The sequence below is a fragment of the Vulpes lagopus genome, chromosome 5, assembly GCF_018345385.1.
Source record: "Vulpes lagopus strain Blue_001 chromosome 5, ASM1834538v1, whole genome shotgun sequence".
NCBI classification, from domain to species: Eukaryota; Metazoa; Chordata; class Mammalia; order Carnivora; family Canidae; genus Vulpes; species Vulpes lagopus.
This window is the reverse complement of record NC_054828.1, coordinates 27,078,061-27,105,922: the sequence shown is the minus strand read 5'-3', so window position 1 is coordinate 27,105,922 and position 27,862 is coordinate 27,078,061. Positions and strand designations below refer to the sequence as shown.

The window sequence follows — 27,862 nt, the reverse complement described above, 5'->3', positions numbered from 1 at the left end:
ATAAAGGAGACTCGCATTTCTGTAAGCTCTCCCACTGACGTAGAGCCGTCAAACAAATGGTCTATAGTTAAGGCACTTTTCAAAGTCGGCCCCAGAGTTTGAAAGGTTAGAGGGTGGCTGGTTTTAGCCTACCAGATTTAGAAAAATGAGTTCCATTTCTACAGTCGAGTCTGTTCATGTTCTAAAATCTAGAACTGTTGTTATATCTCAGTCTGCGACTGTCCCACCGGCCAAGCCAACCTGAAATGGTAGTTATCCATTCTTTGAGCAAGGTCTTCACATCACTGAATTCAACAGCTCCTGCCAGGTTTGGTGCTGGGGGTCTCCCACAGCCAACTGGCTCAGGCTGCAAACCAGAGAGGCCTGGCACACCTGAAGTGGAAGCAGAGAGTTCTCCCTGTTAAAGAAAACAAACGATAAAAAGTGCTGTATTTATACGTAACAGCAAGTACAACATTAAAATCTGGTAAAAGAAGAGGTCAAAGTTTAAAGAGTATGAAAACTATTACCAGAGGTTTCTCAGAAGCAGGACCTTCATGTTTTAGAATCCCATCAATTAACTTCTGAGGACTCCCACAGGCCCCAGGCAGAGTTTTCACAGGACTATTAAGCAACTTGTTTTTCAAAGGACTCTGGATCTTTTTGGGGGGACTGATGGGATTTTTCTTCTTGTTTCGTTTCTTTTCTTTCACTGCTGCTGGTTTTAGCTGACGTAACGGATTCTTTGGCACTGTAAGAATACGAACGTGAGATTGTCAACAAAGTATGTTCAGACAATACAAGTTCTTGTTCCTCCTTAAATATAGCCCCTATGCATGCGTGCACACATCCCAACACAGGCCCCTTAGCAAGACTGGGATGCAGTACCTGGCGGTAAGCGCAGGCTCTAGGGCTCCCACTACCAGTGCTCGTCACCTATTAAAATCTAGTCTATAAAGAGGGGCCCATCAGGATTAAGTGGAAATTCAACAGGTGAAGGATAACAGTTCAGGCCATACTATAATGCTTGTTCAGACACTTCCACATTTCTTGTTTTAAACCTACACTGTTGGGATCCCTGAGTGGCTCAGCGGTTTAGCGCCTGCCTTTGGCACAGGGTGTGATCCTGGAGTCCCGGGATCGAGTCCACGTCGGGCTCCCTGCATGGAGCCTGCTTCTCCCTCTGCCTATGTCTCTCTGCCTCTATGTCTATCATGAATAAATTAAAAAAAAAAATTTAAACCTACACTCTTGGATATATCAACCTATTTCTGGTAATAATTCAGACTTTTTCTGAAATGAAGGTGTTTTCCAGTCAAGAAGTTACAGATACAAATCCAGCCAGGACCGTGACAACACTTGGCACATCATGTACTCGTTCCCTTCAATACAAAGAGCTCTTAGCTGGACCAGCAGCTCAGACGCCGGCTGTTACCTGCTGCAGTAACCACACCCTATGATCTCTTTTCTTATCTTCGGTTGTTTCAGGTCCCTTCCTGGGCTTACCTGACGCGGTGGCCGGCTGCTGCTGAGCGGTGTTCTCCCCCTGCCTTTGTCTTTGATCATAAGCTGCCTTCAGCTCCTTCTGAAGCTCTGCAGGAAGTGCCGCAAACACCTCAGGGTCCACCTAGTGAGAAAGAGAAGGTTCAAAGTCAAACTGGAGTTGATGCTCTATTTTTCACAAAACAGATTTTGTTTTCAAATCATGTTTCTCTGATCTGTGTGAATTCTTGATAGGTCCTCAATATTGAAGCTCACTGTATCCTGGTTTTAGGGTGAGAATAAAAAAACTTACAGCTAAGAACTGACTTGAATAAAACCAAACCAAGCAGAACCATCCGGGTAAGCAGCATTACTAGAAAACGAAAGGCAAAACACAAGAAGACAGGCTCACGGGCAGTATCTTTTCAAACACCAAACTTAAAAGACTGTCTTAGTGTCTCTAGTCTACAATTACAGATCTCTACCCAGTTATTTCAAGTGTGGCCCAATGGTCACCGCTGGGCAAGAAAGTAGAAACAATGTGTTGTACGTCTGGGTGGAGATTGTAAGCATCCACATACCACATGCTCCCTCTTCTCTGCCAGTCTGTCCTTTAGATGATGTAGCAGTGGATATGGTGTATGCTATGGGGAATGTAGGATCCAAAGGAAAAGCGGAAGTGAGACAGGTCCTGGGCTGCAGTAGGAAGGGTGAGCATAGTCCAGGTAGAAGGTCTGTAGTTTGACTTACCTGTGAAAATGCTGGAAGGGCTATGACATTAATTCCCGCATCACTGTTAGATTCTTGAGGTTCTGGTATTTGTAACAAAACCGTCCCAACTGGTTGTGGCAAAATTCCTGTATTGCAGCCGTTTACTGGCTCTTTCCTTTTGTCGCCATGCAGCTCTCCTTGCTGAACAGCACAGACCTGCTCTACTTGCTCCCGGAGATCAGGCGGAAGTGCTTCTAGAACAGACTGGTCGAGCTGTAAGATCCCACATGAGTCTGGAGTCACAGCATGCTCAGAGAGGAGGTTAGGACTGAATGCTAGCACATTCTGGATAATAAGCAAGAGGTGCAGCGGAGCAGGCTAGGAAAGCAAATCCTCCAAAGCAGCACACTTTCGGAAGGCCGCTGGCCTCTTGCCATCGCAGCCTGAGTAGTAGCAACACGTGAAGTCTAGGGAGGCAGCACCGCCAATCAGGCAAGTCCACACACAAGCCCAGACCCCACAAACCCGTGTCAACCTCGTATCTTGGACCTCACCCAGGGGGCAAGGGCCAACGCCTAGGAGTGGGATAGCGGAGCCCTGGGTGAGAAGTTTACCTCTCACACAGTAGACTATCTGCCCCCAAATACAAATAAATCTGGTTCTGACAATACCGTGTTAGACAAGAGAGATTGTGGAAATCTCCCTTTCTCTAGCCTACATGCCAGATTCCTATATGCACCTGTGCACTTCCATTTAGAAACCTGGAATCCCATTAAGCTGGCTAGGCCATGTTCTACTTTGCCAGGAACAACTACTTTTGGATGACTCACTAGCACCCGGGACCCAGTGCAAAAGTATCAAGTGTCCGTTTCTGAGCCTTACAGCCAGCATGTGTGTTTCCTTCAGCCTCCTACTACGAAGTGGAGCAGGGAAATGGACTTTCCCAATATAGCTTAAAGTGCTATCTTACCTTGCAAGGAGCAAAAGTTCCAACAGTGTTCCACACTTACAGCACACACCAACAGAATTACTAGCTTACGTTAGGAAAATCGTTCACCCTACAGACGGAACCATTTGCAAATGCTGCAAGAAAAACCTTGGGCAGAGGCCCCTACAACTCACCACCAAAGCTGTATTGCTGAATAGAGTTAAATCCACATGATTACTGCCGCTACAAAGAGGTAAAGTGGTTACTGACTGGCAGTCTGCAGAACTGGCTTGCAACCATGTTCTACAACTTCCAAGAGTCACAGATCTTTGCCAAAAGCACCACCTTTCTCCTACCTTGATATTTCTCATTTGAAATTTGGTAACACTGTGATCTGCCCTTGATCTATCCTAACAGGTAGCCCTCTCCCCTTCTTGCCTATACTAACTAAAAATGTCTGCTTTTGCACTTAAATCATACGTAGAACTATAAAAATATACCTGGGAAGGTGACGGAACCTCTATACTCAGGTTAATTCTTGATTTTAAACTGATGGGAGAATGTAGACCATTCCATTTCCCTGAAGACTCAGCTTTGCTAGTAACTGGACTGACACTTGATGTCAGGTGTGTAGAAAAAGATGGCAAGAAAGTGCAATTTCTAGAGGCGGAGGATATTTCCAGATCCATAGCAGCCAGAAATACTGAAAGTATAGAAAATACATAAAATAGCTTCCTCAGATCCTTAGGTATGGGATAATATGGATTACTTTAATACACTAAGTAAAATGAACTTATACTATTGTTTCATCATAATCTAGAATGCCAGTGTTTTCTTTAAGAGTCACATAGAGCCATGCCAGACAACTCTTGAATTAACTTATTAGCCCGCCTAAGGATAAAAGCAGCACCAAAACAAGAACCACACTGATGACCACTGACCTTCTTTGTGCTCCTCTTCGGTGGATTTCTTAGCTTTCTGAACTTGGAAGAGATCCAGGACAGAGTGTGACCCACCAGGAAAGTGGCCTGACTGAACTGATGGGCGACTGGGGCATGCAGAAGCGTTTCGATTGGTGGGAACCAACTGATTGACATGAATCCCAACCTAGAACCAGAAGTGAAAATGTGTTCCAGGAAAAGTGAAGCTAGAATATGAATTCAACTAAGCAAACTTCTCAGCTCTTTTTAAAAAGGTATTCTAGATCCTATTTCTAGAATAAAAGATTAGTGGAAACATTCAAACAGCCTTCTGTATGATTTTTTACCAAATATACTAATTAGCTAGTGAGCAGTTATTCACCTCAATCTTGGGGTATCCAATTCTATCCAAGTATATTGCAATCTCTTCAAAATAAAAAATCCAAAAAAGTTTAGTACTTTTATATCCCACTGAAGTTCTAATCAACTACATTTTTAACATTAAAAAAACCACAAGACCTCTATAAGAGGTGGTCTACTTGCAGTCTTCATTTATCATTTTTCTGTTTAAAATACTTTTCAAATAAATGGGTGTGGGTAGGGTGGGATGGGCAGTGCCCCAGGCATAGATAACGGTGCCCCCACACCACCAGAAAGCCTTATTATAACAGTATTTCAGGGAGAAGTTTTAATCGTGTCTGGCTTAGTAATTCTTTAATTCTTCCAAAAATGCCACACCAAGCCAGTGAGTTGATGAAATAACAAATGAAAGCCTTTCATTCACGTACATCTACACACACGGAACCTACTACAAAGGTTCATCCTTAAGAAAATTAAGGTTTTTACATTTTTGATACCCTCTCAACATGTCCCAAAGGCATGTTTGTGTGCCTGTGGTAAATACTTCCTTCTGGAGCACCAAGAGACATAAGAATGAATTTGATTAAAAAAGACCTTAAAGGTATAAGATTTATTTGCAGTTCTACACTCCTCAGTCCCATCTACTTCTAGGGGAGTGAGAACAGAAAGCAGATAATATATGTAAAATAAGCCCTTGGTTAATTAAAAGATCTGTAAAAGTTCAAGGTACAAAATTATTCTAGGCAGGAGACAAAATGAGCTTTCAGAACAAATTTGAAAAATATCAGGTCAGATGATAAAGTCAAGAATTTTTCAGTTTCTATCTTCCTGGTATTACTCTAAAGGAGCTGAAAATATGCACATAAACTGTCTGCCCACCCCCCCAAGCCATTCTTAGTTCAAGCCTTAAATGAGAAAAACATTATAGAAAGAAAGTCAGAATTTTAAAGTTATATACTTACCCCTCTCATATCCGATATATTTAGTTTCATTGTATGAAACATATTTAGTGTAGCTTTTCCAATTATCTTTGCACTATCTGTGGCCTGGTCAAGAGTTACGGTCCTGTAAGTGATAGAATTCACTTTTTTAAAGGAACAAAAGCTACCTCCTATATATTCACTGGTACCTCACAAGTACTGCATGGTTTAAAGATGTATAGGAAAGTCATAAAGAAAGTAACAAAGTTTAAATAATTAAGTACCAATATATAATCCTTAAAAATGAATGAGATGAGATAGTCTTCCTTCAAGGAAGCCAATAATCACAAATTTACTACACTGACAGACAGCAAGGAGTAAAAGAAAAATCATATAGAACACTGGGACTTTGAGATAGAGACAAAGAAGACCTGGCCAACTAAAAACAAATTGGAAAAAAAGTTTTTAAAAAGATGTAGTTAATGCCTATATATACAAATAACAATATTATGTTGCTACTAAAACATAAATGTAAATACAGTGTTTTGAGATTGCTATGAAAGAATGATGAATCCCCCTGTCTTTATTTCACACAAATAAATACAGAAGAACTTTACTGAAAGCAAGATTTTTAGTAGACCATGGTGGTTTAATGCATTTATCTTCATATCCTTTCAGAACACCACTAAACTATCTTAAAATGACTTTTAAATAGCATAAACTCTTAGACAATAAAAATAAATAGCATAAACTCGAAAAACTGATTTAAAAATGGTCTTAAAATACAAGTAGGAGAGGAGACAAGATAGAGGAAAAATGTTAATCATAGTTTACATACTGAAAGCAAATCGGTAAATACTAAGTTACCAAATATGTCTGCTATGCCTAAAGCAAAGAGCCAACTTGAAATAAGCCAATTTATGCTACAGAACCTCAAAAACACTCTGTGATTAGAGATATCAGGTACCAGTGGAGGGGTGGAGAATGTGCATGTATGGCCAACCCACAGATAGCCCCTCCTATGTAGGATGCACTATACACTGGATGTCGATGCTGAGAGCTAGGAGACCTCATGCGTGGCCAAGGGAGGTGGGAGGCACCTCACTCAAAAGATGTACACTCTTCCCACTCAGACGGCTCTTCCTATTAAGTAACCGGAATGCTAGCTGCCATCTTCACATCTGCTCACCAACTACAGGCAGCAAATGGGAAGATCCCACAAGAGGCCTATTGATAAGCCTTAACAGCAAGACCACAGATACAGCTGGTTGTGGTAACCAAAGATCAAGCCCTTCAACCATTCATCTATGATGACGCCCATTGGTCCATGTGTCCCACTGTGAATCTAGAGGTTCCAAATAAAACTTGAGGAGTTCACATATGGACAGTCAGCCACGAACTATCAGACAGATGGTGGAAGAAAACAGCTAATATAAAAGCAGTCAAAAGAGAAGAATTGGGAGAAAAAATTACACAGGAAATAGAAGAATATTTAAGAGATAAGAGAATGTGGCATCTGTGAAATAACATATTTAAATGTCCAAAGAATTAAGAAAAAAGTTTAAAATGTTAGAAATAAACTAATATTGACGAAGTTACCTGGCACAGTAAGGTCAAATAAAATTTCAGAGCCCCTGAATTAGAGTTCTGAAAGTTCCAGAAAAAACAATCTGTAAAGAATAGGCAATCAAAAGAGCACTAAATGGGCAGCCCAGGTGGCTCAGCGGTTTGGCGCCGCCTTCAGCCCGGGGCCTGATCCTGGAGACCCGGGACAGAGTCCTGAGTTGGGCTCCTGCGTGGAGCCTGCTTCTCCCTCTGTCTCTGTCTCTCTCTCCCTCATGAATAGAAAAATAAAAAATCTTAAAAAAAAAAAAAAAAGAAAAAAAAAAAGAGCACTAAGCTTCTCAAAAGTAATCCTGCGAAAAAGGTGACAATGGAGTCTAAGCAAATGTAACTTCAGAACTACTGAGCATGTAGATAGGCAGATTCAAAACAATTCACACCCATGCATTCATTCTTTCTCACTAGGTACTAGCAGAATGACACCAGGAATCCAGGAAACAAGGGTCCTGTGGCAATCACAGAAAAGGGATACCCTGTGCCCCCCACTCTGCAGTACTGGTTTGAACTAATCTAGATCGCACTGGCATGCTGGGGGCCCCAAGAGAGCACTCCAAGAATAAAGATCAAGCCAGTTGATTAACTTGTGCTGAAACACAAGAGAAGGGAATGTGGGGACACACTCAGTGGGGAGTTCACAAAAAAGCCAACAAACCAAAACAAGATGCTCAGTAAGTGCAGAACAAACAAGTTCCAAAAGAAGGGAATGTGGTTGTAGTGGACATGTGGTCAGCCCCAGGAGGCGTGCAAACAGGAACAGGCAATGGAAGAGAAGCAGTGTAAGGGACTAAGGGACTGTGTGTGTGTGTGTGTGTGTGTGTGTGTGTGTGTGTAAAAGAAAACTTTCCCTATGTAATAAGCCACATATCTCAGTGTACCTATGGCTCTTTGATAAGCAATTAAAAATGTGTCCTTCCTCTACAGTAATTAGAACATCAGAGTCTAGGCAGCACATGACTGCCACGTAGCTTTGTCACGTATTCTGTGACAAGAGGTCACAGAATCATGGAATGTGGAGTACCACTTCTTAATAGGGACTATAACAGAGGCTTGGAACTTTTTCTGTTAAGGGCCAGGAGTAAACTGCCTATGCTTTATGGTCCCTCTCACAGTCTTCACTTTTCACAAACTACTATATAAATATCATTCTTGGCTCATGAAAACCACATGAAAAGAGGGCCAAGGCTGGATGTGGTCCACAGGAAACAGTGTGTCAACCAGGGAAGTAGAGGAAATATATGGTCAGTGTTAGCATATTTCATAATCGCTCACCTAAAACATTCCTCATCAGTTAAAACACCACTGAAATGTTAGGTTGAAGTTAATGGTTTAACAAATGGTCTGTATGTTGGTAACATTTATAAAACTACACCTGTTTTGATTAATCATGTGCTCTTTTTTATCATTTTCTCTAAAGTAAATATTTTAAGGGCACAGCAAAATGTACACTTGGCCACTAGCTATGCATTGTAGATGGTGAACTGTCCTTTGGTGACTAAACAATGAGTCCTCACCATATTACAGATGAATGCTGAAATATTTACGGAAGAAATAAGATGGGATCAGAGATCTGCTTCAAAATTATCGGGAAGAAGGGGAGGAAGGATGGTATCAGAGAAGCTGACAGCAACTACTGGAATCAAGTGATGGGTTCGTTCAGTCTACTGTTCTTTCTACTATTACATATGTTTTAAATTTTCCTAATAAAACTTTTTAAGTTTAGGACAAAAAGGGAACTAATACCAACAACAGCAAGCAGATAATGTGCTTATAAAAAGGCTGAAAATTATCCTTCAACTGGGGGCAGGCAGGATAAAGTATAATTAATTTTAGTTTTTTTTAATGTAAAAATTACATTTTTAGAGTACCTGGATTCTCCAAAAAGGACCAAATGAAGGTTCATTATCTTATTAAGGGTAGAGAGTGAACCCACAAAATACACAATGCTAAGTAACTATAAGATACTTAAAAACACATACACAACAAAAAATAATAATAAAATAAAAATGAATAAAAACACATACACAAAAAGAAGAAACTCTACTGCCAGTTCTCTTTCCAAAGAAAAATCATTTAATTTTTGGATGATCTTTCCCATGTACCTTGAACAAATCAAGTTCCAGGTTACATTTCCAAAAAAGTATTAATAAAGTAGATCTGATTTTCCAATAGAAACCACGTGTAAAGAGATCATTCTATTCCAGAGTTAGGGCTAACAACCAACTTATTATAGAAATGATCACTAACACAATTTACCACTTGAAATACAGGTATATCAAAATGGTTATTAAAATAGGAAAATAAACAGTTAAAGATTACCAACTACAGGGGCAGCCTGGGTGGCCCAGTGGTTTAGCGCTGCCTTCAGCCCGGGGCTGATCCTGGAGTCCTGGGATCGAGTCCCACCATCAGACTTCCTGCATGGAGCCTGCTTCTCCCTCTGCCTGTGTCTGCCTCTCTCTCTCTCTCTCATGAATAAATAATAAAATCTTAAAAAAAAAGATTACCAACTACATAAAAACATATTTTATAAATATGTTGTCTCAGGTATAATTTATGAACCTTGTTTTCATGGTGAATACATGCATGAATGACAAAGCTGGACACTGCCTGTGAACAGTCCTCTTGTGACTGGCCAACAGCACCATACACACAAACATTATTTCCACAGTTGGCATAAGCTACACTTAACAAAACTGGTTTTTTGCTTTTGTTTTTTGGGGTTTGGTTTTTTTTTTTTTTATACAATTCTTTACCTGTAGCTTTCAGGGTCAGAAATTTCAAAGCTTTGGTGGATTTGACAGATAAAATACAGTGTACCGTTGGTATATAAAATGGCACGCAAAATTATTTTCATATTGGTCACAAGCTTTACATGAAGTTATTTTCTTTTTTTAAGATTTTATTTATTTGGGATGTCTGGGTGGCTCAGTGGTTGAGCGCCTGCCTTTGGCCTAGGGTGTGATCCCGGGATGCTGGATCAAGTCCCACACCGGGCTCCTTGTGGGGAGCCTGCTTCTCCCTCTGCCTGTGTCTCTGTCTCTCTCTCTCTGTGTCTCTCATGAATAAATAAATAAAATCTTAAAAAAAAAAAGATTTTATTTATTTGAGAGAGAGTGTATGTGAGAGAACACAAGCAGAGGGCACAGAACATAAGCAGGGGGAAAGGCAGAGGAAAAGAAAGAAGCAGACTCCCCACTGCGCAGGGAGGCTGACACAGGGCTTGATCCCAGGACCCTAGGATCATGACCTGAGCCTATAAGGCAGATGTCCAACTGACTGAGCCACCCAGGTGCCCTGACATGAAGTTCTATATTAACAGTCCTCACATTAAAAACAAAACAAAACAAAACAAAAAGCTTTTAAATGCTTTCTACCAGTTTGTAGAGACTATAATAATTATTCATTTCAGAAACAGAAACTATACCTCCCTTAAGTAAAGTAAATGTCTCATTAAAATCATTTTCTGAATCACCATACTGACCTTTCCCTCCACACCCTGGCGCCACTCACAACTGTTGCCACCCTTTTCTTCTGTCTGTGCACAGAAGTTCATGGCCAAAAGACTCCCTCTGAAGGTCAGGCATACAGGTTCCTATGACTAACGGAACCTGAAGGCAGTGAACAATGGCAATGGCCTTGGGCTAAATATCTGGTAACAGATCTTTATTCAGACTCTTCCTTGCTTTTCTTCTTTTTCTATTAATTATAATAAACTAACCAAAATATCAATTAGCCAAACTCCTTTTATACATAAGCTTACCTGGTGATGTTGTCACAAATCCCATGGCCTCCAAATTTTGCAGTTTCTACTGGGGCCCCAGACTTTCGCACCATGACCTTGAGCGTCAGGCGTTTACCCTTTACATGGGCAGCCTCAAGTCGTCGCTGAATTTCTTCTGAAAGATTCAGAAGAAAAGCTTCCGCTTCTTTTGGCTATGGAAAGAAAAACAGAAAAACTTCCACGCTATTTTCCTACACACTGAACAATTCTCAAGTATTTTCACTTTCAAAACACAAACATGTATACTATTTAAATCCCACTAGGGGTCTACTAAAAACAAACATTCTGCAAGCTGCAGGAATAACAGAGTAAAGTCTTAACTTCAAGCATCCAGAGTCTATGGGCTAGTTGGAGAAATGGGACTATGTGAAAAGATAAATAACAGGAAATAAATAGATAAAACTTGTGAAGAGTTAAGTTTTACCTGGGTAAACCTTATTCCATAGTTGATCTCAGCTGAAATAGATTTTCTTTCCTTTTCCGTTCGAACTGGTCTATCATCCAAACCTCGGCAGAACCGATAAAGCATCTGACCTGTTTTGGGACCAAATTCTTTTTGGAGTTTTGCCATTGTCATATATTGTAAGTCTCCACAAGTTTTAATTCCCAAAGAGTTCAACTTAGATTCCATCGAACGTCCAACTCCTAGAAAAAGGGATACATATAGTTCTTTAATTCTGCACAAAAACCATTAAAAACAATTTAGCAATGTGAAATAATAATATTCATAGACAAAATAACTAGTTTAAAATAATCTCCCTTAAAATTTTTTTTTTTTTAAGATTTTATTTATTTATCCATGAGAGACACAGAGAGAAAGAGGCAGAGACACAGGCAGAGGGAGAAGCAGGCTCCACACAGGGAGCCTGACGCGGGACTCGATCGCGGGTCTCCAGGATCAGAACCTGGGCCGAAGGCAGTGCTAAACCACTGAGCCACCCGGGCTGCCCTCCCTTAAAATTTTTAAGTGACATAGTGAAGCAGCTCATAGACTAAAGAATTTTTTAGTGCAAATGCTAGCAAAGTTATTTCTAGAATCTACTCAATTTGAGCTCCACATATAGGTGAACCTTCTCAAATATGTGTAACTGACTTAAGTTCGTCAGTTACACTGACTACATACACTATATACACTGACTATATAATAAAGAATGCCATCTTTATTACTGAGTAATATCAAGATTTCCATCTTATTTGAAAAATCAACTAATGAACTTACAGACTTCTTTAAACGGGCCTACAGTATGACCTACATGTGAGGGGACTCAAAACTGTTAGGGATTCTACTACGATTTCGGTGATGGCCAAACTTTACAATAGTTTCAGCCTCATTTTCTATGAATGGAAACTACACAAGAACTTATGACACAGATCCAAACCCAAAAACGTTACTGCTGTCATACTGGACAAAGTGACCTGGGAATAAAGATTCCTAAGCAGGGGGTGGGTAGAGGGAGCAAGACAGATTCCTTTTATCAATGAAGTTTATCTCCTTGATGAGGTCTCAACCCTCCTACAGCTGGGCCAGCATGCAGCACATGCGTGAATGACAAAGCTGGACACTTTGTGTCCCTGTGATCTTCTCTTCCAGATGCCAGGTTTGAGCCTCACCTGGAGGGTACTGATGAGTTCTGTCACCCTCAATTTGCCCAAAATCTTAACAAAGGTACACATATCTAGAAGAGATACTGAAAAGTAACCCAGGGAAACTCAAATTCTTATCAAAATGGTCTGCACACTATCAAACCAGTAATTTCCACCAATGAGGAAGAGTGTTTCTAGTCTTCCACAGGATCGTGAGAAAGAGCTCAGAGTAAAGTCGGCTCTATTCTGCTAATCACTCGATTATCATCCTTCTAATGGCTGTTCTCTGAATGGTCTTCAGTAGAGGACACTAGTCCAGGTTCTGCCAGGACAACCTCTTGAAACACTTACATATGACATAAGGTTGGGAGACTATCAACTTTACACAGAAGATCTATGGCCCTAGAGGTGGGCAAGACAAGTTTAAACCAAGAAAAGCTATTCCCTCATGGATCTAGATGAATGGTATTAAGGGCACTGCCTCCCATGTGTGCCATTTTAAAGTTCAAGTAAGAACAGAGAATAAGAAAGAATACCAGAGTCTGTTTTAACATCAAAATTGGTCAGAGGAATACCATTTACAAAAAGGTGAAACTCTAAGTGAAATCCATCTGAGTATTTTTCAAGGCAGAGAGGAGAAACATAAGGTAAGAAGCAAATCATAGGCTGGCCAAAGTCAGACACTCTACACACTATTTATGTTCAGGAAAGGTGGTTTTTTTTTGGGGGGGGGGGGAGGGTCTCTGTTGCCCCACTCTCAAACTGTGATCACGATATCTCCTTTAGAGATCTGGAGAACTCATACATCTCATGGACTTGAAAAATCAGCAAGAGGCAACAATCCTAGATTGATTCTATGTGTGCTGGGGTGGGGCAGGAGAAAAACCTAATGTTTTTAAGAGTATCTTCAATACAGTGGAAGAGAATTATTGTTTGCTAGTAGGTACAAAAGGCTATCATACTAAATAACACCAAATGAACCTAATCAACCTAATCTAAGTAAACTGTCCCTCTAGGGAGGACAGAAAGACCCCATCCACTGCAAGCTCACCTAACAAAATGGAATGGGCCTGAAGTCGAGCAGCAGAGGGAGGCACGTGGGCGGAGGGGGGTCTACCTCTAATTCGTACTATGCTGGGGGGGGGGGGGGGGAATTCATCAGCAGCAAAACAGGGGTCACTGGTTTAACTGACTGCATCATGTAAGCATTTATTAGAGACAGTGGCACCTCTAAAGACAATGTAACAGGGTCTTTACCATTAAATTGAGTGCATCGACGGAAAAAGGAAAAAGTGAAGGAAAATATGTTAGCTTAGGACCCAGTCTCTGAGAAGGAGAGGAGGGAAAAAAAAAAAAAAAAAAAAGATGTGGAAGCTCTGGTCAAGCCACTGGGACAGACTTGCTGTCCTTGAAGGGGAACTATTACACTAAGTCAAAAATAGCCAGAAATGTCTCCCCTGGCAAGCAGACTTGACAGTATAGCGGACACAGAAGAATAAAATTCCAAAACATCAGGTTTTCACCATCTAAATTAGCACCGCCCAGAACTTTCTGTGATGATAAAAATGTTCTCCATCTGTGCTGTCCAATCCAGTAGGCACTTGCTACGTGTGGCTGTTGAGCACCGAAATGGGGCTAGTGCAAATGAGGAACGAAATTTTAATTTTATTGGACTGTAATTAATTTAACTTTAAATTTTACTAGCTTCACTTAAAGATCAAGGCAGATCTTTATGTACATGGCCGTGGTGTTTCTCTGAGATGGCTAAAGAGATGGCAACCACAGGCTAAGAGCCCAAACTCAGGGTTGGCTGAACCAGATGCAGAAGGGCCTCAAGGTAAAGGCATATGCATGAGTTGAAAGGCCAGGCAAAGAACCAAAGAACTCCCAGGAACAGTTATTGTATTTAAATAGTAGGGAGGATCCTTTCTTTCATTAAATAGATCTCCTCACATAATTTGTTACAATATATAATCATCATTCTGTAGAGTCCCCTAAAACATAAACTTACTAGTAATGCGTTTTCTACTTCTCATGTAGCTACAATAATTGTGAATATTGTCCTAGACACACTGTATGCCAAGTAAAGATTTATGGGCACAGAGGGCCAGAGAGAGCTTGTAGAGGACAACAGGTCAGGTGTATTCATCCTGAGTTTCTTCTGGCTATTGGTTAGAGAGCAAAATTTCCCTAAAGCATGTTTTACAAGATGTTAACAGGCACTATATATTCATCTTCAAATATCTGGGAAATTGCTACTTTTTAACAAAGATAAATAGGTTACTTTATATTTTAAAAATTCTCAACTTTTACTTTGTGGGCCCTCCACCAGGGATGCTTCCCGTATGCACGTGAAATCTTTTTTTAATGGAACAGCCTGCATTCTATAAGAGCACACTTTGGAAAAAGATGGTTACAATGCCATCTTCAATACAGGCCTAACAACAGCAAAAGGTGACATTGTGTGTGCCTGAAAGGTTCGAAATCTGATTAAGAATTTGGGAATTTGATAAAAGTCAACACACATCACATGAAGAATTTTGGGGTGAGGGATCCCTGGGTGGCGCAGCGGTTTGGCGCCTGCCTTTGGCCCAGGGCGCGATCCTGGAGACCCGGGATCGAATCCCACATCGGGCTCCCGGTGCATGGAGCCTGCTTCTCCCTCTGCCTGTGTCTCTGCCTCAATCTCTCTCTCTCTCTCTCTCTCTCTCTGTGACTATCATAAATAAATAAATAAAATTAAAAAAAAAAAAAAAAAAGAATTTTGGGGTGATACAATCTGGTTTTGAAGGAGAGAGGAGGCCACACAGGAAGGTGGCTTGCCAGAGGGAACTAATCTGGCTGCCTTCCCACCATATTCCAGGCATCCCTTAGGGAATTCAAGGCTTAAGAATCTGACCAGGACACAGAATTTCACATTTGCCCTTTAAGAAATAAAGCCCCTCTAGCCAGCAAGCAAACTAAAGTGAAAGGTTAAGATTACTAGGTTCAGGAACTAAACACTGTGTGTAAAAACAACAAACACACCACCAAACCAAACCAAAATGATTCAGTTTAAAGACGGTGTTACAGACTGAATTGTGTCTTCTTAAAATTCGTATGTTGAAATTCTAATACTCGATACCTCAGAATGTGACAACTGTAACTAGAGATAGGGCCTTGAAAGAGGTAAGCAAGGTAATGAGGTCATATTCAAGTGGGTCCTAATCCAGTCTGACCCTTTAAGAAGAGGTTAGGTCATAGACACATAAAGAAAAAAGACTACGTGACAACACAGGGAGTAGACAAACAACCCTGCTGACAGGGCTGGACTTCCAGCTCTAGGAATCTTGAGAAAATAAATTTCTGTTACTTAAGACACCAAGTCGGTGCCATTTTGTTACGGCAGCCTTAGGAAACTAACAGAGATGGCTAGAAGAGGAAGTCTAAATGTGGATTTCACATGCGGCTTTAAATACACTTACTATACTAGTTCCTTCTTACATAAGCCTGCAGTAACATGTGTTATTAAAACAAACTGTACTGTCTAATGAGGCAATTTGCCAGCTTGATTTTATAAGGTTAATTATTCTTCCAATTCAATCTCTAACTATCAAAATGTACTATTTCAGATTTCCAACACTAATACATTTTTTTAAGTTATTAGTAAATAGGGGGTCAGGAAGCTTTCAAAATAATCTACCATAAAGTGGCATTTTGGTCATTTAATATTTGATAGCCTGTAATAGAACCTTCTAGGTTGCTTCAGATATACTTTTATTAAGCTTAAGAATATATCACTAAATCCACTTTTGCAAGCAAATGGATTTAAAAAACATCAAAAATGCATCGTCTTGAGCTCTCTCCACCATAAATACACAGGAGCTTTGTGAAACTAACAGTGTGTTTTTTAACAAATAGGATTATCTGAAACAGTATCAAGGATTACTGCATGGTTTAGAGAAATTTCCTAGAAAGAGCTATCTACCAGAGCAAATAAATCTAAATATTTAGTAACTGTGACAGGAACTGTCCTATAATTATTGTGAAATGAATTGTACTACACAAAAAAACTGCATCTCTTCAAGGTCCCAAAAGGGCAACTGATTTTCAGTTATAATTAATTAAATTTGATGATTTCTCTATGGAAAGATTTTTACAAGCTAAGTTAGCCATGCAGTAACTACACACGATATAAAATAACAAAGCGTCCTGGCCCTTAGTGGAGAAAGGTGAAGATGGACATTTTAATTTTACTTCTACCTCTGAGTTAGCAAAATGTAATTACTTCATCTTTAGGTTTTATTCTTCCTGATAGGATTCATATATTTTCTACTTTTAAAGCAATTTGTTTACTAAACTCAGAAACCTGTCACGAGTCCATTAATACAATTTTATAAACAGGGGAACCAATTCTCAAAACTTTCTATTTAACCTAGAAGTACAATTTTAATTATGATTTAAAGGATCAGAAGTCAACTTTATCATATTCTCCTTAAAATGATTTCTAGGAATTCCCTGATCTTGCCACGTGAGAAATATTTAAAGTAAAATACTTGAGAAATAGAAGTAAAAGATAACATTCAGGTCGTAATTAGTCAACTGAGGGGATTAATAATTGAGGAATTTCAAATTCTGTTTCTCTTGGCACTCAATCACAGATAAACAAAATTGATTCCTGTTGTGGAAAAAAGAGTAATGTTATAAAACTATGAAAAGCATTAATAGATGTTTACAATAAACCAAAGTTAAAAAGCAAAGATCTGTATTTACCTGGTAGATTACTAACTAGCTGACCTCTGATAAAATCATCTACTTCTTCTGGTTTTAAGTGGTACTGGCCATCTGGTTTTGCTTTTCTAGTTGCCATTCTAGCAAGGAGAATATTAGAACCTATAAAGTAAAAAAAAAAAAGTTTTAAAAAAATATTCACCATTATTTTTAAATTTCTTAACAAAGACATCTACAGATAGGTTACCTATCAAATTTCTTTCAAAAACAATGAAAAATAATTGTGCAATTCTGATCATTTCAAATACAGTAAAACTGGCAGAATTTTGTTAAATATGACAGATTATAGCCCACATGGTTACTGGATAGAGGTTACCCTTGTTCCCAAATAAGTGTCATTTCAATATCTCCTACTCTGGTAAAGGAATGGTAAAAGCAGTCCCTAACTTTATGATGGGAGATGCAGGCAACAAGGATAATGATCAGAAATTCAATCATCCTGCCAATCAGTGAGTCCAGGGTGAGCAGGAAAATAAAGCCAAAGGAATGCTACTGGATAGGGGGAAAAAGTGAGCCTGAAGAACCCAAAGTCTTACTATATAATCAGAACATGTGCAGTGGAAACTGCGGGTGTGAGAGTCTTAAAAACAGATAGTGACAGTATGGTGTGGACATGGAGAAGTAAAGCAGAACAGAGGAAAAGGGTACAGGAGACAGAGATGGTGTCAGGGGTCTGAGAGAGGAGGATGTTGGAATTTATGGAAGACGTAAAAATGGACAGGCCTCAGTTTTATGGGAGACTTATGTAACAGTGTTTTCCCAGGGTAAATACGTAAATATTCATGAAGAGAAAAAGTTCTGCAAAGTGACACCAAAATGGTAACAGTGGTGAGTCGTGGAGAGGCAAAAGGGGGTGAGGAGTGGAAATATTGTATCACGTGGGATTTTCATTTTAATTGCTTGATTGAACCTAAAAGAATGCAGTACTCATATTGTCACACCTATAAATTAAAAAGTATAATTTAAACAACTACACCCATGCCAGATACTGGAAAACAGAAAATAAGCCCTAAATGAATGCTGGGAAGGATATGAAGGCCAAACAGGGGAGCAGAAAGGTTGCTAGCTAGGAAATAGAGGAATGCTATGAATGTATTAATCATCTATTTTATTTTCTGTATCTTATGTTTTGATATCTTAAAACTCTTGCTGGCTGGGGAGAGATGACCCTCCCAGTGCTAGCTACTTTCTAAGAATAGCAAACAACTAACTCCTTTGGGAGCCCTCCTCGCATATGCAAGCCAGCCACCCTCAACCTTCTCCTTACCAAGGTCACACACAAAGATGGTATTTTCTTGCCCTAACTCATCCAGGCAGGGTCCAAGGCAACTACAGATCCCTGCTTACAAAGGCCTAAGGGGAACACAGGATCATCCAAAACAGTGAATCCAAAGCTGTTTATTCCACTCAGCCCAGCTTTTCCCACAGAAATCCCAATATAGGCTCTGGTCTAGGATTTACCGTCACTCCTGCTTCTGCCTCCTGACCAAAACTGGGGGTTCCTCACGTGGCCCTGCATGGTGCAGCATGCCTTCTCCTCCCCCCTTGGGAAGTGTAAGTAATAAAAATCTTTCCACAGTATTGGCTTCTCTGTGTCATTACTCAGTTCTCTCCAGAAATTAAAACCCCAAGGGTACAAATGAGACCAAGAACTTCAGAGGAATAAGAATGGAAGAGGAGTGGTTGGAAATAACAATGACAAGCTAAAAGGACGTTCTATCTACCTCCCATGCCTGGAACTACAGAATACTGGAGAGAACACGAGTAAAGAGGCATCCTGGTAGGAGCTATTCAATAGAGTATGTTCTGAGAGAAGGAGGGGACTCAGGGAAGCTGAGGTGTCAGAGACGGCTCCACCAAACAAGGACAGACAAATGGTAGAAGTGGCTGAGGAAACTAAGCACAAGGGTTAAAGACAAAACAAGGGGTGGGGAGAGACAGGACAATCATTGAGGGCCAATAGTTGATAAGGATGACTTCTGGAATTGAGAGTGAAGACAGGACTGGTGGAGTACTCCAGGAAGCTGAAGTTCATAAAGTAACTGAATTACAAGACTCACAGTAACACTTAACTCCCAATCACCCCCAACCACATTGCTTTAAAGAAGGCTTTGGTTCATTTAAAAAGAGTATGTTTACAAATACTGAATTCACTTCTCCCCATTTTTGAAAAACTAGAAATATTCCAACTTGTTTAACCCAAAGACAGTATCATCATCATCCATTTACTTACCTTTCTAACACTTCTACCTCATGTATTGCACAAATGTGACCAATGCTAAGAATGGTCTTAGAAGTCAGAGGCCTATGCAGTACAGTAAAAAAACAACCTGAACAATTACTCCAAAAAATTAAATGATATTCAATGATCACAAAGCAATGCTTTGAGTACAATAAATAATACAAGATAAGCTAGATACTAACCAATTCCAACAGAGGCCGCACATTTGGTCTGGTCTTTGATTTCTGTGCGGACAGCATTTGCAAATTCATCAGGTGTAAGTCTGGTCTCTGCAAGGATTTCAGTGATATCTACCAGTGCTTCATCACAACTGACAGCTTCGATGTTATGTGTGTAGCTGTTGACACAAAGCAAAGGCAATGAATCACCTGGCAGCTTGCCCTCTAGTAGACACAAATGTGGCAGGGTCGAGTCTTCCCCTGGCATCTTTCTTCATATTTCCTTTTAAGACTTTTTAAAATGCTAAAAAAAAAAAAAAGTATTAGCATTTTAATTAAAGTGGCCTAAGTGCCATTATTTAGTCACCTAATTTTTAAATGCAAAACCTATTGATTAGTATTTTCTCATTTTCTGTATTAACTACCAAAAATGCAGCAGATATTACCATTCCTGTTTCTCTATGCTGAGGATACCTTTGTAAAGCTCTGAATAGTTGAAAAGTAGTGTGCAAATTAAAACTATCGTGACATTTAACCTAAGAACTGTTTAAACATGGTTTACCAGAATCCTAAACAGATAGAAAAATCGCATAAATCAAAGTAATTGATGATCTCCTAAACAAAAACACAACAACTGAATATCTTTTACTATAGCAGGCCTAGGATACAGGATATAAAGACCAATCACCCCCAAATACCTGTCTGAAAGGACACAAACTCCATTCCCTTAATGTGGAAATACTTTGGCTTTTGGTCATGATCTACTGACACAAAAGACTTGTTTTTATTAGCTAGAGAGGAAGAAAGAGCAGAGTTATCCTATGGCTCCAAAGGTAATTAAATATGCAGACCACAAATGGAAGGCCTCAAGGTCAAAAACGTACCTTCAATAACTTACTGGCTAACATACACTATGCCTTATCTCACCACCTTACTGCAGGTTACAAATCAGAGTTGGCTGTATTCATTTAAGAAATGAGTATTTGGTTTACACTTAAGGGTGAAATCTCTAAGAGCAGAAGGGTATACCTGATAGGAATTCTGCTTCCCAGTGAAAGCTGCCCTGAGGCAGAAATAATACGAAGCCGAAGTAGGATTTCCAAAGGGTGGCAGGAGAATGACACTGTACATCCCCCCCGCCCCCCAAGCATAGCCACGTGCCACTGACAATGTCTCCAAAGACTAAAATGATCTCAGAACCAGTATGTGTCACAGCTCTCTTTCAAATCTCCCTGATGTGAGACTCAGGCTGGTAGGTAGGTAGCTGCCTGAATGCCTCAATACTCATAACACAGAACAGAGGAGTACCACTCCCCAGCTCAGTCATCTGTTCCCAGCCCTCATCTGGATGCTTCTATCGACCTCAGCGCTGGAACAGGATTTTTTTTTTTTAAATATTTTATGTATTTATTCATAAGAGACAGAGACAGAGAGAGAGAGAGAGAGAGAGAGAGGCAGAGACACAGGCAGAGGGAGAAAGCAGGCTTCATGAAGGGAGCCCGATGTGGGACTCGATCCCGGGACTCCAGGATCACGCCCTGGGCTGAAGGTGGCACTAAACTGCTGAGCCACCCGGGCTGCCCCGTGAAACCGGATTTAAAAACACACTTTCCCCTGGTAACACCAACATTCCCATATGTGGGATCTTAAAGATAGCTGTGATTATAAATGGCTTATCATTCAGCACTCAGACCTTCAAACTAATGCCAGATAATTTCAACTGGTCCTTTTATTTTCTTTTTCCTGCTGAAGTAGACACTGGATTTCATTTCTCTCTACAGGATCAGCAGTCATCAACAGTTATTTGTATTTAATAGATACTCAATAAATATTCAAAATAATGCAAAGGAGAGAGGAAGAAGTGAAGACAGAGGTGCAAGAATTATCTTTCAGAACATTAATACCCTCCAAAGGTTGATGAACCTTGGGGCCTACTGTCCAGATGCTGTTATGGTAAGTATTTAATAGAACACAGTCACACCCACTCACTAATACATGTGTCTGTGGCTTTCACTTTATATAGCAGAGTTCAGCAGTTGGAACACAGACCTTATCTAGTCCTTCACAGAAAAAATATGCCGACTCCTGCTTTGGAGCATACGTTGCTTGCCATATACTTATTTTAAATTTTGAGTTTTGAATCAATGCTGAGGACACTTGGGTGGGTCAAAGGCTGAGTGTCTGCCTTGGACTCAGGTTGTGATCCTGGATCCCAGGATTGAGTCCTGTATTAGGCTCCTAACAGGGAGCCTGCTTCTCTCTCTGCCTAGGTCTCTGCCTCTTTGTCTCTCTCAAGAATAAAATCTTAAAATCAATCAATCATCCTATACTGTACATAAAAGTTAATCTCCTTTTCTCAAGCCAACTATCAACCACCCTAAAAGTATTACTAAAAACTTTTATAAAAACTAACTTTTGGCAAACCTAATGATTTTAGAATATAAATGGTTTTAGAATCTCTACTTGTTAATCCATCAGTTCTGATTATAAACAAAACTATAATTCAAATGTAATAAAAGAAAATAACTAGATTTAAAAAATGCCAATCCTTCATCTGTCTGGTTCCAGAGGAAGAAAACGAGAGCCACTGAGTTGAAGTTATATAGGCAGAGAATCAGTTTACACCGACATCAAGAATCATCTGAACAGTCTGAGCAGTGCAAACATGTATCTTAAGATTGAGCTACTGACTGCTGGAGTTGCTGACGATAGGGTTCCTGAAAGAAAGAAGAGTCCACCAAAAGTGGCCCTGACAACCCTAAAGAACACCAGACTCTCTTCAGTATCAGATACAGAAGCAAAAGAACAGACACAGAAGTGACTGCAGCATATGATGTACCTTGCCAGTGTTTCATACATTGTTCGTGCAACTTCTTTATATGCATGAAAATCATATGGAACGGCCTGAAGATTAGGACAAAGTTGTTTAGCTTGCCCAAAAAACATTCCATTCTTGATGCCAACTTGTCTAGAGAAAGAATAAAACACAAGGGAGGTTATACTAGGAATAACTTTCAAATGCAAAACCAAATACCAAATGTTGACAGTATCTCCCCATGCCACTAATACATAATTTTCACTTAATTCTCATTAGGGATAAACAACAAGCATTAAAAAAAACTTACAAGTTTGTTTCCCCCCCAAAGGAAAATTGTACAATTGCCTGATTAGTGTAAATGACATGTGTAGATGTGCCAAAATATGTTATTAAAAGACCAGGTTTGGCGCTTGTCTGTCTCTGAAGATTTCTCCTAAGACTCAGACCTCTGGGCCCTTTGCAGAGATGCCAGCATGCCATATGCTGGTGATATCACAACCACCACAGAGCAGGAATGTGCTGTCAAAAAGAGGTTTTCTTCCCCTAACACATGGCACAGTTTGGCCAGGGTTCATCCCCCAAAGACAAAGAATATAAACGAAAGAACTACACAAAACAGTGCTATGTGACAAACAGACAAAATGTACTCATCCTATTACCACCCAATTCCCAATTGACCAATTCCATGCTCCTGAAGTGGCTCCACAGTGGTTGAGATGCCAACAGCATTGTATATGGTAGGACATCACTCTGGGCAGGAGCCAGGGTTCCAGAACTTTGAGGGACCTAATTGAAAATGGTAAATTTTAAATCTTTTGCGTGTCTCAATGCCCCACATTACCTCTGATATTTGGAGCATTCAGCACAAAACTATAATTATGGAATTATACATAATTAAGTAAAATTCCATTTGACCACTCTGCAACGAATCAAGAAAAATACTTTAAAGTAAAAACAAGCAAAATAACAAGCACTAGTTTCACCAGATTACTTATTACTATGTAGACACATCAAATAGTTATTCTAAACATTCATTCAATAAATATTTACCAAGTGCTTACTTAGTATGGTGGTATAGCCACACTAAGTTTGGAGAATCAATATACAAATACTAGGCTTCAATTACTCAGAGGTCTCTGGCACCCTCCCCATCTCAGACCACCACTGAGAGCCAAGAAGGAAAAGAATCTTCCAAGTTACTCAGAAGTAAATGCAAAATCATATCCATTTCTTATGGACACGAAGACAGTAATAAATTATCTGACTGCAAAGTTCCCAGTAGACGAGAAACATCTAATAGGAAGGAAAAGTGACAGTAAAAGAAGCGATGAATAACAAACAGCATGGTAAAGATTTTTTTCATTAATTCAACAAAAATTTATGTCTCAGGCATTTTGTGGGATAGTGGGCAAAAGATGGTAAACAAAACAGATCGCATGATGTTCACAAGGATGATTCTGCACTCACCCAACAAAGGATAGATTATATATAGTCAATGGACCTTGTTCAGTAAGGCAGGGAAGTATAATAGTTCTGAAGTCTATACAGAAGTACATACAATTTAAGACATTTTTAATAATGCTGGTTATATAGCTTCGGCATGCAAAGGCTAAGCTTACAAATTAAAGGTAATTCATTTTTTTAAAAAAATATGTTATGTAATTGCTATAAATACCATATTCTTTTATTTACAATAATTTCATTTTTTACGTATTCAAAAATTCTCAGGGACGTATTACTTAGCAAAACATAATACATCTACTTAATGTATTCATGCACATACTTGTCTTGGAGAGAAATGTTTAGGTGCCACTAGACACCATAAGGAAGTACAAACAAACAAGAAAGACTAAGAGGTTTCCTGTAATTAAAGGAAGCAAAATACTCTGAGTTGGTAGTTGGGAAACTGGATTTGGTTCATATAAAATAAATGAGTAAAGGCAAATACACAACAGTCTGAAGTGACTCTCTGCTACAGTGACTTATCTATTCCTGTCACTAGGTCCCACGCAGGATAAACTACCAATACTTCATCAGTGTGTGATGCAAAAACAGATTATTTGCAGGTTCACACTGCACATGGACACTGCTCTGTCCATTCAATATGTTAATAGGTATCCATATCACTAAGAACAGTAAAGCGTCCTTACAAAAACATTAAAAAATGATTTGATCTTAAAAAATACGTGATTCTATTACCCATTCATCCATGTATCTACCTTCTCACTTATGTATAAAGCTTACGCCTTCTGGTGAATAAAACTACTAACAATAATGCATATTCTAATGCATCCTACCTTTCCAGGATTTCTACCATCTCATGTGCACACACCCTCCTTTGCAGACCCATTATTAGTCTGTGTCTACTGGAAACTCACCAATGTATAGAACTGGGATGATCATCCCCACAATCCAGTCCCCACTCCAACCCTAGAAACATTTCTCTGATACAATTGTGAATATATGTATTTTTTTAAAAATCTTTTCACCTAAGGAAAATACAATTATTGGACCACCACAAGAAAAGAATATCAAGAATTGTTTTCTAGACTTTCATTATCAACAGCTTTCTACAAAATGAAAATCACAAGGAAGAAACAAAACCAAATTGCTGTGGATCTTGTGGGCCAATTTCCCAACTTACACTCAAATTCATTTTCATCACTTTATGAATCTCCTTAAAATAACTGCCACCTAAGTGGCTTGCTGCATAGTATTTGACCCATGTATCGTCACCCCAATTATTTTCTAGTACATTCAGCTTGAAATAGCTAATGCAATAGGACTGCAATATCCAAACACCAAAAAAAGCCTAGAGCCTAGACAAGAGTCCAAAACCAGCAGGAACAGGAAAACACTTTTACCCCTGAAGTAGACTTGCTATCCCCCACTCCCCACATCCAGCCAGAACTCAGCTTGTAGGCAGTACAGAGAGGTTAGGGCTTTCATCTCATCACCAGTTGAGCAGAACTCAAATGCTGACAGAGCATGTCTGAGCTTCACCATACTCTCCACATATGAACACAAATTCAGCTCTAAACTGCCTGGGCTAATAAAAATGCGGTAATCCAGAATGCATCTGTATTTGACTTACTGTTTTTATTAAGTTTTTGGCTCTCGGGCTACATTATCAACTAACTAAAACATAATTCTGTTGGTAAGAAAGGGAAAGTTAGTCTAGGACTAAAAGTTTCACATGTCGTAAATGAAAAATAATTTAAATATTTTATGATTATGCTTATTTGATTACAAAGTTTTCTTAAATATCTTTTAAATAAAATAATTGGCAAGATTTTAAACTATTTCAGTTAGATGATGTTGAGATATTTTATGTTCCTTTTAGACAATCCCAACTTTTAATCAGCACTGAAAAATGTTAAATAAATCAAATCATGATGCTGTACACCTGAAAGTACTGTAATGTTGTATGTCAACTATACCTCAATAAAAAGAAAAGTATGCATGACAAAGCCGTAAGTAAAAAAGACCAAAAAATAGAATTGATAGAGGACTCTGTTTTTAATTAAATACTTGAATACTTGCCAACAATGTGTAAATACCTGCTGTGTTATAAAGGTAAAAATGTCTGCTCAGTTACCAGGAAAGAAAAAAATAGACTGTTCTTTTAAATTAATTCATTACCTCTAGTAGTACAACTAAATTTGTACTAGATTTTGTACTAGATTATCTTACAACTAGTACAACTGATTATTTTTAAATGACTGATTCTTTTTTTAAGTATGACGAACTTGGGGATCCCTGGGTGGCGCAGCGGTTTGGCGCCTGCCTTTGGCCCAGGGCGCGATCCTGGAGACCCGGGATCGAATCCCACATCGGGCTCCCGGTGCATGGAGCCTGCTTCTCCCTCCGCCTGTGCCTCTGCCTCTCTCTCTCTCTCTCTGTGACTATCATAAATAAATAAAAAAAAAAAGAAAAAAAAAATAAGTATGACGAACTTGTATATATGCCTGTTTCTTCTTGTACTGAAACAGCCCACTGTGAAGAGTTTATGCTTACTGCAATATAAAGTTATACATACAAAGTTGGTACTAATGAGTTGACAACACTACAATTTTAAGTGTGGAGATTACTGCGTATGCCAATATGGAATTATTATCTTATAATTTAATAGGTGATCAGTTTTTTTTTTTGTTTTTTTTTTTTTAGGTGATCAGTTTTAACATTATTTTGAATACTATTAGAGTTTTAAATTACAAGGGATTTTTCTTAGCTATAAAAAAGAATGATTAGATCAGAAGACCATGAAGTCCCTTTCCCATGACAAAACATCTAATTCTTTGGGGTGCCTGGGTGGCTCATTCATTTGAGTGTCTGACCCTTGGTTTCAGCTCAGGTCATGCTCTTGGTGGGGGGACGGGGGTGGGTCGTGGGATCAAGCTCCATGTAGGGCTCTGCCCTCAGTGTAGAGTTGGCTTGGGATTCTTTCCCTTTCTCTCTCTCCCCCTCTGCCTGCCTCTCTCCTCATGTGTGTACTCTCTCTAATAAATAAATAAAATCTTTTAAATTTTTTTAAAATATTGAATTCTTTAATTACGTTTCAAAAGACAATGGTTTAAAAATGACATTGTCTAATTTCTGTTGGTTTCCACTGTCAGACCTACTGATTCATCAGTAAACTGAGGTATTTATTTAAAGTTATCTAGCATTTGTGAAAGGAAAAAAGGAATGAAGGGGATTAAGCCTTGAAATATTTCTTCCCATAACATGTGTAACATAGGCCTGACTGGCACATCTGATCCACTTCAAAAGAATCTCTAGGGGCGCCGGGGTGGCTCAGTTGGGTTAGGTACCTGCCTTCGGCTTGGGTCATGATCAGGTCCTGGAATCAGGTCCCATGTCGGGCTCCCTGCTCAGCAGGGAGTCTGCTTCTCTCTCCCTCCCTCCCTCATAAATAAATAGACTTAAAAAAAAAAAAAACCAAAAGAATCTCTAAAAATGATTAAGTTAACTATTCGTAAAGATTACAACACACTTAATTTCCACATACCTGGCTTCATAACTACAAGAGGCAATCTCAGCCTTTGACAAAACAGAATCAATCCCATTTGCTTGTGCAGAATCTTGGTTCTCCCACATTGATGAATCTGGTATCTCTGCTTTAAAAATAATAAAATTTAATGATTATACGTTAAAAATTCATTTTCCTTTTCACTCAAATATATTTTCCATTCCTCTCATACACAAATGTTTAATAAGTTCCGGATATAGTTGTATCCATTAGTACTGGTCTCCTAACTCAATAAAAGAAAAAAACTAGAGTTCTAAAATGGTTTGCTTCCATTCTATACTTCACCATTCTATACTTCATCATGTAACACATATAATACATTCAAAGTGTTCCATTTTAGCAAAGATTTGTTTACAAAATGTACCAAAAGATAAATATAAACTATCCCTTTAACAGTCTCTTGAGATGAAAAAGGATGAAAAGTTATCAGGAAGATGAACCCCCTCCTATATTCTTGAAAAGATCACACAGCTCCCTGTAATGGGAAACAGTTAATGGAAAATACACATTTCTCTGAATGTTCTTTGCCGTTTCCTAAATAAACTACCTGCAAAACC

General features: G+C 39.2%; 1 protein-coding gene across 10 annotated transcripts in view; it reads right to left on the bottom strand.

The window, feature by feature from the left end:
• The window catches only part of REV1 (REV1 DNA directed polymerase), a 96,401-nt gene that overhangs the window by 670 nt on the left and 67,869 nt on the right, over positions 1-27,862 (bottom strand). For 7 of the 10 annotated variants that reach the window (XM_041756203.1, XM_041756205.1, XM_041756207.1 and 4 more), the window contains 13 exons: positions 27,285-27,393; positions 22,298-22,426; positions 19,483-19,637; positions 17,041-17,160; positions 11,129-11,349; positions 10,684-10,856; positions 5,343-5,445; positions 4,042-4,207; positions 3,601-3,803; positions 2,212-2,445; positions 1,486-1,606; positions 510-730; positions 241-397 (listed from right to left, as the gene is read on the bottom strand). In XM_041756203.1, the coding sequence (XP_041612137.1) occupies positions 241-397; positions 510-730; positions 1,486-1,606; positions 2,212-2,445; positions 3,601-3,803; positions 4,042-4,207; positions 5,343-5,445; positions 10,684-10,856; positions 11,129-11,349; positions 17,041-17,160; positions 19,483-19,637; positions 22,298-22,426; positions 27,285-27,393 (2,112 nt within the window). Of the gene's footprint in view, positions 1-240; positions 398-509; positions 731-1,485; positions 1,607-2,211; positions 2,446-3,600; positions 3,804-4,041; positions 4,208-5,342; positions 5,446-10,683; positions 10,857-11,128; positions 11,350-17,040; positions 17,161-19,482; positions 19,638-22,297; positions 22,427-22,935; positions 23,063-27,284; positions 27,394-27,862 lie in introns of those variants that run through there. The other 3 variants (XM_041756204.1, XM_041756210.1, XM_041756212.1) reach the window with 2 other exon arrangements.